This window comes from Centruroides sculpturatus, unplaced genomic scaffold, assembly GCF_000671375.1.
Source record: "Centruroides sculpturatus isolate CEXI.00-Female unplaced genomic scaffold, Cexi_2.0 scaffold80, whole genome shotgun sequence".
In the NCBI taxonomy this organism is placed as follows: domain Eukaryota; kingdom Metazoa; phylum Arthropoda; class Arachnida; order Scorpiones; family Buthidae; genus Centruroides; species Centruroides sculpturatus.
This window is the reverse complement of record NW_019384552.1, coordinates 238,165-252,076: the sequence shown is the minus strand read 5'-3', so window position 1 is coordinate 252,076 and position 13,912 is coordinate 238,165. Positions and strand designations below refer to the sequence as shown.

General features: G+C 30.8%; 1 protein-coding gene across 4 annotated transcripts in view; it reads left to right on the top strand.

The window, feature by feature from the left end:
• The window catches only part of LOC111623695 (MOB kinase activator 2-like), a 133,271-nt gene that overhangs the window by 102,822 nt on the left and 16,537 nt on the right, over window positions 1–13,912 (top strand). For all 4 annotated transcript variants that reach the window (XM_023366355.1, XM_023366356.1, XM_023366354.1 and 1 more), the window contains exon 3: window positions 12,959–13,055. In XM_023366355.1, coding sequence (XP_023222123.1) covers window positions 12,959–13,055 — 97 coding nt within the window. The remainder of the gene's footprint in view (window positions 1–12,958; window positions 13,056–13,912) is intronic.

Genomic DNA, 13,912 nt, shown 5'->3' with positions numbered 1-13,912 from the left:
TAAATTATAAAAAAATTATATATATATGATCTTCATAAAGTTTTTTTAAATCTCAAAAAATTTAAATATAATTTAATATAGATTGCTAATGGACAGTCTCTATATTTAATAATTTAATATAATGCAATAATAATTAATTATTATTTATGATATATTAAATTAAAACTAAAAGTTGGAATATGAAAGAAAATGAATTTATTCTGGAAGTTTTGGGGGTGGTTGTTACAAGACAAACAATGCACATAAAATAAAATATATCTGAGCAGTCTGTTAATTTAACAAAATTGAATCTACTTCATGGTCTGCTGCCTTTCTAATTTTGTGTTCACACATTTCAAATGCTTGTTGAAGTCTATAGTTGTAAATTGGCAAAGCTTGTTCTGAATTCTTTTATGAAGTTCTGAGGTGGAAATTGGCTTTCCACCCTCTGTCATATAATTTCTTCAAGTGGCACCAAACTGTTCAATTGATCTCATTTGGGTTATATTAGGCACATTATTTTTACAAGAAATATATCATATCCCCAAAATATTAAAATGCATACTTTCAGGTAGTCAATGTTATTTACAGCAAATATGTTATCATTCCTATTTTAAATCAGCTGTTTCAGATAATCATCAATGATGTCAATTGTCTTTTGCCAACATGGGATGTTCTCCAGCATAATTGGATGTTGCCATGTTTGTCCAAAACATGTCCCCTCCATTTGAATAGTGCTGTTTCAAGAATGAGACTAGTCTCTTCCCAATTTTTGTACTATATACTTTAGTATTAGTCTGTAGTGTTCAGTCAATGAACACTAGAGACTGCTGACAAAGGCTTGTTGCTAGTCATGTCAAAATATACATCAGAAACTCTGTCATTTGAATTTCAATTCTGGCATAATGATCTTTCCTTTATCAAAGTAAAAACTTTATTTCCTGTATATTTGGAGCCATCCAGCATAAAATAAGATTCTTCATTTATAATAACCATATTTGTTTTTGAGCCACAGATCTCATTTGTTCAATGGTGGGAATAATCTTTTTTGATTTTCTAACATCTTTACAGTGTACTTAGGTGCAAAAATTCTTTTTCGGATGATGATTTTTTTCTTCAATATATCCCACAAACACAAGTGGGATATTAAACTTTCAACTCTGCTTAAAGACAGATTGGCCCATTGTGGTATTGACAATGGCCCAACAGTGGCATTGGTTAACTGCTTATTCTTCACTTCAGTCATTTTAACTTCCACCTCCTTCAGCATTTTACTGCTCTTCCATTGTCTATAATTGAGTTAAATATAATTATGCTCCTTGGAATATTTGTATGATACTGTTTAAACAGTATCATATACAGTAGAGCATCGATTATCCGACTCAATTGGGGACTGGGGTTGGTCGGATAACTGAAAAAACGGATAACCGAAAAATATGAAAAAATATATTATTAGTATAGTATATTAGTATATCTCATGTAATTAGTATATTAGTATATCGCTATTAACCTACTTTGTGTTGAATTTTTATCGATGTTAAGCCTAACAAAAATTTTTTTAAAATAATAATTGTTGCTATTGTATCGTTAAAAATTAGAAAATTAAGCCTCGTTTAAATACTGGCTCCCTTTCATGGTCAAGCCAGCGTTGCCAGCTAAAACATGTAAAAGTACTATTAAAGTAGCCAAGACATAGCCAAATATTGTAGCGCCACATCACTAGCGGACATTTGAATTTGCTGACTAGAACAGTCGGTTAACCGATGTGACGGTTAATCGGAGATCGGATAATCGATGCTCTACTGTATGATCATTTCAAGGATCATAATTATATTTAAAATGTTTCAGTGAAAAGTTTACTTTTCATCAAATCTGATAACAGGAAAATTTTATATTTTTTTCCTGCATTAGTTTTCTTTTACACTTTCCATTCTTAAAATGATTTCAAAAAATACAACATTCCAGAATTAAAAAAAGCAACTCTTATGCAACAGAAAATCTGCACATGCAATTTCTTTGTGTTGTGCATGCACATGCAGAAAAAAAATGAGTACTAGATTCTAGATTGTATTTGTAAGAGTTTACAGCTACTTTTTCAAGTTTCAAGTCATGTTCATATAGTAACTCTTTCAGTTTGGTTAAGTTTGTAACTTTAGAAGTGATCAGAGATTAGCTATTTGATGCCAGTTCTGAGCATTCACATAACATCATACTTGTGTTCTGTGTATACCTACAGTATGTGATGTTAAATTGTTAGCAAACTGGGACATACATCGGGACATACTGGGACAAATAATCATATTTGTATTTGCCCAAATCAAAGCTTTCAAATTGCTAAAATAATTTTAAATAATTTTCATTTATTAGATTACTATAATTTTTTCCAGCAATACATATGAGTTTCAAATGTTTGCCACCAGACACACCTGCTAGTAATTTCAAAAACTTGTTTGATAAGCATTGATTACATAAATGAATGACTTTGTTAGCAATTTCAGTTTTTTTATTCTCATAATGTATTAACATTTTATCAATATAAGGTCCAATCTGCATTTGAATGTTGTTCTGATACACATTATATTAATTAACATTGTTGCCTGAAAATGTGTTAGAAATACTATTTTATTTTTAAAGAATATAAATGGTCTGATGGCCATAAGAAATGAAAGTAACTTCTCAATGTTTTGATGTTTTAAAAAAAGTAAAGGATGACAACAAGGGGAAAGAACTTATTTTTTATTAAAGTAACTGGTTTGTTTGAAATAAGACAAGGGTAATAATTGTAACTGTTTTTCTTAAAATATATATCACTTCTTAGATAGATATTAATTAATCTTAATATGTGTATATGAATGTGCTTGTAAAGATAGTTAACCAGAGGTCATGATGCATAGTTTGAACTGCCATTTGGCAATATTTTTTATTAAACTTGCAATAAAAATTTTAGTCTGCTTATTCATATGTTCAGCATGAAATTGAATCACAAAGCACACTTCAGGAAAAACTACAGAATGACAAGCTGTTGTGCAATGGGAGTCTCATTCACCACATACCTACTGACGTCATGTCAAGCAGCAAGTTTGGAGAGGAAAACAGGAAATGATGATCAGAACTGAAGGCAGTTTTTGCACAATGCCACCCAGCATTTCAAGATTGGGGATATATATAATTCACTTTTGATCTTTTTTTTAGTAGACTAAAGCATAAAAATTTCAACATGATCAGAACATGTGAAATACTTTTTAAGTATTGTGATCAAATGTGTTATTCAGAATTATTATTCAAAAAATGATTTCTATTTCTGAGTGACAACTTACATGTTACTTTTGCTTTCTAGACTTCAAACTGATAAGGCTACCAGCACCTACATTAATTAGTAAATAAAACTGGTGGCAATTAAATAATTTGGAGTGATGAAAACAATTTAATACTGGTGAAATGGTGGTTTTTAAAATTTTTATTACAAAATACATTACAACAGAGTAGACATTATATTCATTAACAAAGAAAATCGCATCATAAGTATATAGTTGACCAAACTCACAAAAAGAAGTATGTATAAAATATATACACTGAAAAAATTAGTGTATACTCAGAACTTGTCCACGAAATAAAGCATCTGTGAAGAATGAATGAGGTACTTATTGTGCCAGTAATCCTTTCTTGCACAGACATTGTACTACATACATTATATAAAAATTTTAAAGTGTTAGGGCTTCACAGCAGCACACACATCACACTTAAAGCTATCATACTAAACATATGTGAGATTTTCTGAGTGGAATATGATTGTCAGGACTGATGAGGGTTGTAAAGGATCGTGTGTGTGATTGATACTGAAACAGACTCTATGGTTACAACAAACTGTTTATTTTATCTGAAATTTTACTAGATTTCTGTGTTCTTGGAAGTTCAGTTGGCAGTGACCTCTGGTTCTTGCTCTCCTTTCAAAGGTAGTTCCAAATGAAGGAGTGTCCCTGGTTTACAAATGAGTTCTTTCAACATCTTGATGGTTCCAGGTTGATGTGGTCGAGTTCCAGTGATGGGAAGATGTCAATCCAAGGAAGGGAGAAGTAGACGAAGATGGGCATGAAGAGAGACAATTGGTCCAACACTGAATTTTCAGGAGATGTCACATCCTTGAAATTCTGGAGTTTTTATTAATTTCTGTCTGATTGTCCATTCCAACAGGTCGCTTTTCTTCATTCTTACTTTCTAAATGGTTGATCACTCATTAATAAACACACTCAAATAACTTTGAATAAACAGCAAAATTTTAATAGCAAATGTTTATAGACGTTTTTAATGACCACCTTCCAGTAGAGTATGTAATGGAATGCCACAATGGTTTAAACATTATAATGTTCAAACATTTTAGTTATTGAATAAACAGCAAAAATTTAATGATGTTTGAGAGTGTTTATTATCTTTGCAAAGCAACTCTGATTTAGTTGATCACTCATTACCAAGTGTAACGAGATCTCAATTTGGATTGCAGGATAGGTCAAAATTGATGTTTAATTTGATCCCAACCAGAGATGGTTGATTTTGGGACTTACATTCTTCTATTACTTATATGTTTGCTTTGCATTTGTCATATAAAAAATTATTTCTAGTTTTTCTTTTTTTTCTTTCAAAAAAAAAACTTTAACATGAATTTTACTGAGATTTGGACCTGTCCAGAGCCATTCATACATTCCATAGTCAGTAAATTCTTATACACAGATAGAAATACAAACAGCATTTAAACAAAACATTTGTTTTCTGTATGCTTTGAATTTGGTTCAGCATAGCACTAGGCACAGTATATGGGACATGTTGGAAACACTCCAACAACATGATGATGAAAAAGACAGAAATCGTATGATACATTACGTGCCAGATGATTTCTCCTTATGTGCCACTTTGGGCATGTGTGCCATAGGTTCGCCACTCCTGGTCTAGGGCAGTGTTTTTCTCAGTCAAAAACTTAAAATTGTTCCACCAAGTTTTTGAAAAAATGTATTTCTTAAATATGAATTATTACATTCGTCACAATAAATTCACATCTCAACACTGCTTAAGAGCTCAATTTATTAAGTTTTTTCTAAATAAGCAGCTTTTTTTATGTTTTTTTTCCTCCATTTGTCCATCTTTAGAGTTGATTTCCATTTAGAATGTTTTAAAATTCTCCCAACAACTTCCTATTAGAACCAAATGTTAAGTTTCTCATTAAACAACAGAGAAACTTAAAATTTATGAACAAAGTCTATGTAACAATGATTTTAATGTGACAGTCATTATCAACAGTGTGGAATTTGATGATGATAAAGTTTAATAATGAATGAAACAGAGGTGGTAGTTGTCCAGTATTCATGTTTTATTTATAGTTATTTTTTTAAATTCACATTTTTCAAATTATCAGATGAGAAGAATAGCTGTGTTAAAGATTAAATTTGAATTACATTGGTTCAAGTGAAACATTTGAAATTTATAGTTAGAATTATGGTTCCAATAAGCTGTTGGGAGAATTCAAAAACATCCATGAAAGAATTCAAAACTTTTGAAATGTATTTTGGCAATTTGTTTGTTTAGATAATATAAAATTTCCCTAGTTGTTTTGATGTATTATTTTGTGGGTATGTGTTGGTATAATTCTGAATACTGGAATGACTATAGATGCATGCTGGGAAAAAAATCACCCAGCATAAAAAGAACAGCAATTGTTAAGTTCATTATGTCCACTGATGAGGCTTTACTATAAGCAAAATGCATTTGGATTTTGTGAACTCAGTGAAAATGGAGTTATTGGTAATTAAAGTTTAGTATTTCATTGTCTGCTTAACTGAATCACTCAAGTCAGATAAGAAAGAGTAATTTTACTTGTTTTTAATCTGGAAATAATCTTATTTATTTTTAGAATTTACAAATTTTATATTTAATATCTTGAAATAAATTTGTGGGTGTTAATTCTGTATCTATAATGTCAATAGCTGTAGTTGTTTGTTACTTCCCAGCTGTTATGTATACATAAGAATGGAAAGTATTAGAATTGTGTCAAATTTCATTCTCGGAGTTTTTGCAAATCTCCACATTTACAGATCACCTGAACCCAAAAAAGTCAAAAACAAAAAAAAAGCAATTTTTTTCCCCCAAATTTTTTGTGTGTGTTGTCATCTCTCTTCTTTAATATCGCAGGATGCAGTAAAGATTAACCTTTCAACAGTGGACTAGTCAGGTATGGTTTACTCCCATTAGTGGAGAATAAACATGAGAAATTTTTAAAGTATTTTTTCACATGTTTTTCTCATTACCATTTCAGAAAAAAGATTTTGTAAACAGTTAGGTCTAGTAAAGAAAAGTCTTTTTTTATTGTTACATAATTCATTTTTTTAGGTAAAATTTTTTTTTGCTGTAGGTTTTGTCTAGTTTTTGGTGATCCCCAAAAGAATTTAACGGATATATCCGTTCTTCACCACTGCCACGCGATTGCCCTGGACGGATATATCCATCCTTCACTGCTGAGTGGTTAAGAAATAGCATAATAGCTTGTATATAAGGAGCATTGATGCTATTAAATTTTGGTAGTTAAGGGTCAACAGGATAGAGGGATGTACTGTCATATCTCAATAGGGGTCAACTTAATGATGATGATCATTTGTGAAATTTGTGAAAACACGTGATAATATGACAAAAATATCAAATTGCTTCATTAGTCAAATGAGTTGACAAAGAACAGAATGCCCGTCACGGAGACACTTATATACAAATATAATTACAATGCAGTGGCATCCTGTCATTGGAAGTGGTGGAAGTTCTGCTTCCCTTGTATTTTCTAAAAAATAAATACATATTGTGCAATTATTTTTATATAATTAAAATTACATAATGCGGTTATAACAAAACATTATCTTATTACAAATTTCTATACTACGTGTGAAAAAAACGATAAGATTGCTACTGTATATTTGAATATCAGTGACGGAATGAAAGTGCTGTATTGTCAGCTTCCAAACAGCCAGATTCATGCATGCGCTTTAGAGCACCAACCTCACCCAGTTTAGCCAGTGGAAGCTACACACGTATAACGCTTCCAATTCTATCCAGGACCAGTTCTGGGCTGTTATCTGCCTGCTCGCTAGATATTTGGCTCGCTGATTATGTGAATCATGAGTAAATTTATAACTTAACCCAATCAATAAGAATTTACTGGTATGTTTTTATGATAGTTCTGTACAGTTGACAGGAGTTTTAAAAAATCCATTAAAATATTTGATATTTTTATTCCGCTTTCCCATCTTGTATCGCTTACGGATTTCAATGTTAAACCAGTGATATTACGATTTCGTATGTCCCATCTTTAAGAGAATGTAGAAAAAAACGTATACAATTCTTGTACAATGTTAAATTAACTGTTACTTTGGTAGCATCATTTACAACTAAATTTAATGAATGAGAGAGACACACGAGGTACAGAAACAGCTCTAGAATTTATTTTCCTTAAATTTACAATTTATGTATCCGTTGTCATAAAAATTTGTCTTTTCACTTTTTTCCTGAGACAACAAATATTCAAGTACAAAGTAACTAGTTTCGACTTATTTCTACTTAAGAAGTAGTTAAATAATTAAGCTATTAGGGAATTGGACATAAATAAAATCCTGCTGAAAGAGCTGGAATTTTACTTAAACAAAAGCTTAACCGAACCAATCTCTAGCCAAGTACAGTGGGGACTGATTTCTTCATAATATTAGATTTAATAAAGACAGAAATTTTTCCAGTTCAATGATAGTGACAGAAAAGTTGTAAATTTTGCAAATTTCCGTGGACACCTGGTCCTAAAACGAATTAGTTAGAAAATAAATGACTATTAAGTTTAATAAATTTAGATTTTTACAGCTATGGTGAGAAACATTTGAAATTTACAGCAACCCTGTCATGTTTTTTGAGGTATACTAGTGATGCGACAAAAGAGGCATTTGACATTAACCGGTATTGGCACCCTCGGGATTTGGCCTGCATGCATGCACTGCACACCTACCAAGAGCGTCTGATTCCATCCATGAGCCACTGATAGGGAGCAATTTTAACTAAGTGGATTGTTTTAATATTTAAAAAGTAAAGAATATTTTGTTATTTTTACATTTCTTCACAAAACTATATTTAATAATTTTCTTTAAAAGTATATTCATACAATTGAATATTTTGTACCAGTTATGCATAATTGTATATCCATCACACATTTTATTTTAACAAGTAAGTTTTTATAATTTTATTTTTAATTTTAGCCTTATAATATGGCTAGCGATTTTAGAATGTAATTGTGATATTGAAAATTTATTTCAAAAAAGTTTTTGCTCAAGTTTATATAATGAAAAACAAAACATTATTAAAAGAGAATGACCAATGCCTAAATTAAACATAAATACGTCAACAAAAAAATTTGTGCGATAAAATTTATTTAGACATAAAATGGCTTTGTGGATGCATAAAAATGCAAAAATTGTTTTGTTGGCCTTGCCTACTAATTTCAAATAAAATTAGTGTGGAATAAGAGTGGCTTTGAGGATTTAAATAATTTGAGTAAAGTTTGCAAAAGACACGAAAATCATAAATGTTGCATTGATTCTTTCGTAAAATTGAAGCAATTTGGAAATCAGAATAGAATTTAAATTAGCAAACAATAAAAAATAAATATTGAAAATTATAACAAAGTTACGACTAATAGATAACATCTACTAATTTAGATATATTATATCTACTAATTTAGAATATATTATATCTATGAAGCAAGAATTGGCATTTAGAGGGCATAGGAATCTATTGAATCTAATTTAACAGAGGTAATTATATTGAACTTGCTTATTTATTAATTAAGTGCATTAGATAATCTATTAAGTAAAAATACATTTAGAGAAGGCTTATCAAACAAACAAATACGACCCTAGACCAGTGTTTTTCAACCTGTGGGTCACAACCCCCAGGGGGTCACAAAGCCTTACATGGGGGTCGTGGATAAAAGAAAGACAAGTGTTTGTAGGTCCTACACTACAATAAAAAACTACAATTCCAGCAAGAAGGCTGTGCCTGTTTGTTTTTACAGTACAATTGGTTTTTCAATTAATATTTAGGTCTCAACAGAAAGAAAATTAAATACGTAGTTTTTAAATCACTGATATAGTTTTAATATGGCCCTGGGGGTCGCCAGAATTTTTTAACTTGTAAAGGGGTCGCATATTCAAGAAGGTTGAAAAACACTGCCCTAGACCAGGGGTGGCAAACCTATGGCATGCATGCCCAAAGTGGCACGTAAGGAGAAATCATCTGGCATGTAATGTATCATACGATTTATGTCTTTTTCAATCATCTTTTCGGTTTATCACCTGGTCATCCTTTTTTTCAATCAGCTTTTTTACATTTATTCTAATTAAAGCATATTCATTTAATTTTTTTAAATATTGTTATTCGAAGTCTGAAACTTTGGCACGTATAAACATTTTTAAAGCTAAGTATGCTTACAATATGGCATGCAAACACAAAAAGTTCGCCATCCCTGACTGATTGCCCCTGGAAATCGGCTTCTTAAAGAAACACAGCTTCCCTTTCATCAAATATCACAGCACGCCATCGTTACAATGTCTCCCCTCTCGTTCGATCTTCCCACGAGAAATTTAACATGTACATGCAATCCCGATTAAAATTAAGAAACCTATAATTAAACTTAAACCTATTACTATAACTACAAGAAAGAAGGAAGGTTAGTTAGGAAATCTACCAGTAGCTGGATCTGTGGGTCCTGAACTGGGTGAATATCGACAGTTCTCATTTCATGCATGGTGAACATATGATCCGTTTGCATCCAAAGGGAGACAAAGCAGTTGTTATTGAACATGTGCCAAGGTAGTCCCTTGGAACTCTCCTGAACGGCTATCCCAATTATTTCTTTGTCTCTGTTCTTATCTTGGCCCTTTCTCTCTTTTGTCTTCTGCCTTATACACGGTCTTTTGGTCACCCTCACGTGACCTCTCTCATGGTGAACCCAAAAGTGTCCTTTCTCCTCACCTCTGTCTAACGGTGCCCTCGGGCAGGACCCCCATCCTGTCCCTGTATTATTACAGTTCCTGTCACGTGACAAGAAAGAGTTAAAAGCAGAAGGAAGAAGAATTATATGAAAGAAGAAAGGAGTTCTTATTCTATATACAGTAAAATTATACAACAAAATGGCAGACAGCCACACATTATTAGCTTAAACAGTTTTTACTTTCCCAGCAGTTATGTATAACAGAGGGACAGTGTAACGGTCAAAGAAACGACCCTTCCAGATTTCTATTTTTTGTCTCTGGACCTGAAAACATTGAAATGCAAAAACATTTATAGGCTTTTCTGTATGTATGGATGTTAGTGTGTTGAGGGGACAATTTTGTTCATCTTTGAAGCTTAATAACTCCTGTGCTTTTTATCAAAAATTTCTGAAATTTTGCAGGGAAGTTTGTGTATTAGAGGATTAATGCTATTGATTTTGGTGATTAAAGGTCAAGGGGTGGGGAGATAAAGGAGTCATGTATATCTCCAGTAGAGTTGGGCTTAATGACAATTTTACTCATTATTAGCATTTATAATTTTTTATAAAATCCATCCCTACCCTCAAAATTAAGCTTTTTGCCATTTTATAAGAAATAATAATATGAAAAGATTTTATAACAAAATATTGTAACAAATGGTGCCCAACACAATCTTGACTCTTTTATATTTTTAATTATAATAGATATTTTTTAAATAAATTTTCATAGCACCAGGGAAAGTTATACAACTTGTAGATTTTTTTTATTGGTATATGTTCTCTCTCTTGAAAACATACATAGAACATGTTGTGAGGTATTGTCAGTGTTTGTTTTTTCCTATGTAATCTAGTGTTATAATATTATTTATTATTATCTAGTGTTAAATAATATTTTTCTGATCAACAACCCTCTTCTCTGTAACAATGAAATGTGGTTATCCTTGTGTGAATTTGTCATATAGCATGCTTATATGTTGTCATGTCTGTTTCCATTTTTGTATGTAATAGGTATGGATGATGAATTCATCTTGAGTCCATTTCATCCATTGGCATGATTTTTTGGTGTTGCTAGTTAGTGGCTGGATTGTCACTTGAAGCACTTTAGCTAGTTAATATGTATCCATTGTATCAATGAACGTATTTATGATGCAGTAGCCAGTCTTGGGTCACTGCTCTTTACCACTGGCGATCAAATGGGTCTGTTGCTGAATTTTTGAATATGATATTCTCTTCAACCCACAAACATGGACCATGTTAACCTAACCTAATGTAAGAGCAATATTAAGTTGAGAATATAGCATAAGCATTTTCCTACTACAGAAGTGGACATGCTTCTAACCATAAAACCAAGTGTTGATAAATCATCCAACGTGGACATGGGAAAAAGGTGCTATTTAACATTTGCCCACGTGGATCAGACATTGCTTCTAGGTCATTTTTTGCTTTTTCTCCTATAAACTTTATTGATATACCATATATTTCTGCAGATAAGACAAGGTATAAATTTTCGTCAGTTTTATAGTTTTAGCATATATCTTTCCCCCCCAAACTATTAACGATCAATTCAGTTTAGATCAGCGATCATCATCTGGATGATAATACTATATAACTTATACGGAATTATGTCCTATTCATAATTTTTCAAATGGAAAAATTTTATTTTCTTGCATCTGGCAGCACTGCCTTGCATTGTTGCAAACTTTGGCACTGATTCAGCATTCCGGTAATGACCTTGACTATTCACAAAAACGTAGTATCATCTATTCTATTTTGTGAACATACCCTACTCTCTACTAGTAAATAATTACAGTTTGTCCATTTTTTACAATGGTTTTAATTTATATAAATTTCAATCTAATTTTTTTGTATTTGTCCTATAAGACAACCCCGGATTTTGGAGGTTTTCTTTTATGATTCAACTATTGTCTTATCTGTGGAAATATACAGTAAATAGCTGTACTGAAAGCTTATGCTCCTACTTTCATTGTTTTGTTTAATTGCAACTATACTATCTCACTTTGAAAGCTGGGGATTAGTGAGTACAGGTAACCCCCGTATAACACGGCACTTCTATAGCACGGATTCACTCTAACATGGTTCGAGAATTGGTACCATCCCCGTATAACACGGTACTTTTATAGCACAGATTTACTCTGACATGGTTCAAGAATTGGGTAAAACCCTCGTACAACAGGAAATGTAATAAATTTTTACATACTTAAGAATAATAGTTTACGAAAATTATTATTTTCGTGAACTATTAGTACTTAAGTATGTAAATTTTCTCTTCTCGCCTTCTGTCGATACACGTGGTCCTTCTCGAAACTTGTTTCAATGTTGCCAGATCGCGACGCTTCTGCTTCTGATGTTGCCGAATGTTTTTCCCTTATTCCATACTTGCTTTATTCTTCATAAGTGCTTAGCACCATATAAGGAAATTTATAAAGACCTTTTAACTAGAAGCAAGCAATCTAAAATTACATACATTTTGCAAAAGGTAAAGCATGGATCTGAAGATAATGCAGAAAAATGCTCAGAGGATAAGGATAACTTGCCAAAAAGAAAACGCTCTCGGTTAATTAATAGTGTTTTTAGTGATGACGAAGAAAACATTGTTTAATTTATATTAATATGTATCACTTAAAAAAATTTTAATGAAGATATTTATCTTAATTATGAAAATATACTAGCATGTTTTTTAATTTTTGGAACCTAACCCTCCTTTTCGTATTAGTTCTTAGTTTTGTATAACACGTATTCGCATAACACAGCAATTTTTTGGAACGTAACTACCGTGTTATACGGGGGTTACCTGTAATTAGTTTTATTATTATAATAATTTTATTACAATTCTTTTGATCTTTTTCAATGCTTATATATGTTTATATATATTTGTCATAAATATACTGATTGTTTTTATACAATTTTCTTTTGCTTTAGCACTGGCATTTTTTGATCATATTAATCTTATTTATGGGACAATCTCAGAGTTTTGTACAATGTCTGGATGCCCTGATATGACTGGACCAGGAGGAAGGTATTTGTTCATTTCTTTTTATATTTAAGAACAATATGAATTATATTATAAAACAATTTTTCCTGTAAATCTGTCATTAATTTCACATGTTCATTGGTAATTTATTCAGAAATGAATGTCCTCAAAGATCTACTGTAAAGTTTTTGGAAATTATTTTTTTAAATTTTACATGTGTGAATGTTTTTGTTTATAAAAGGTGTAAAAGTAAAACTCATTTACTTCAGATGTATAAAAAACCTGATTCATTTTCTTAGCAGTAAAAATTTTAAACCAAATTAAGCTGTTCCTTCTTATAAAATGCAAATTGGTTTCCAGTTTTATTAAATATTTCTATCTATAAAAGGTAAATTCACTTAAAAAATTTTAAAAAAGATTTTTATTTTTGAAATCAATTATTAGGAAATAAAATCTGAAAGTTTGATAGAAATAATAATTTCTACATTAATAATTAAGAAAAAATTAACATGTATATATATTTTTTTTGTGTTTCAGTGATTTACTTTATTAAAGAATTATCATTGAAATTAATCCTAAAAAATATGGACAAAAATGATACTAATTAGAAAGTAACAATTTTAATTACATATTAAACAAATTTGAAATAATTTGACCAGTCTGTATAATTTACCTATTAGATATAATTTTTCAATTCTTTGTTAGTAGAAGGATGTTATTTTAGTATATAAAATTAAATTTTAGTGATATTTATAGTTTAATAATTTACAATCATTAAACTAATAGTTAAACTCACAATTATTAAACTATAAATGTTTTCTTATTTATAGTTTAATAATTGAGCCATTGATTTCGAAAGTGGGGCAAGTTCATTTTATGAAAAAAATAGTTAAAACTAATTC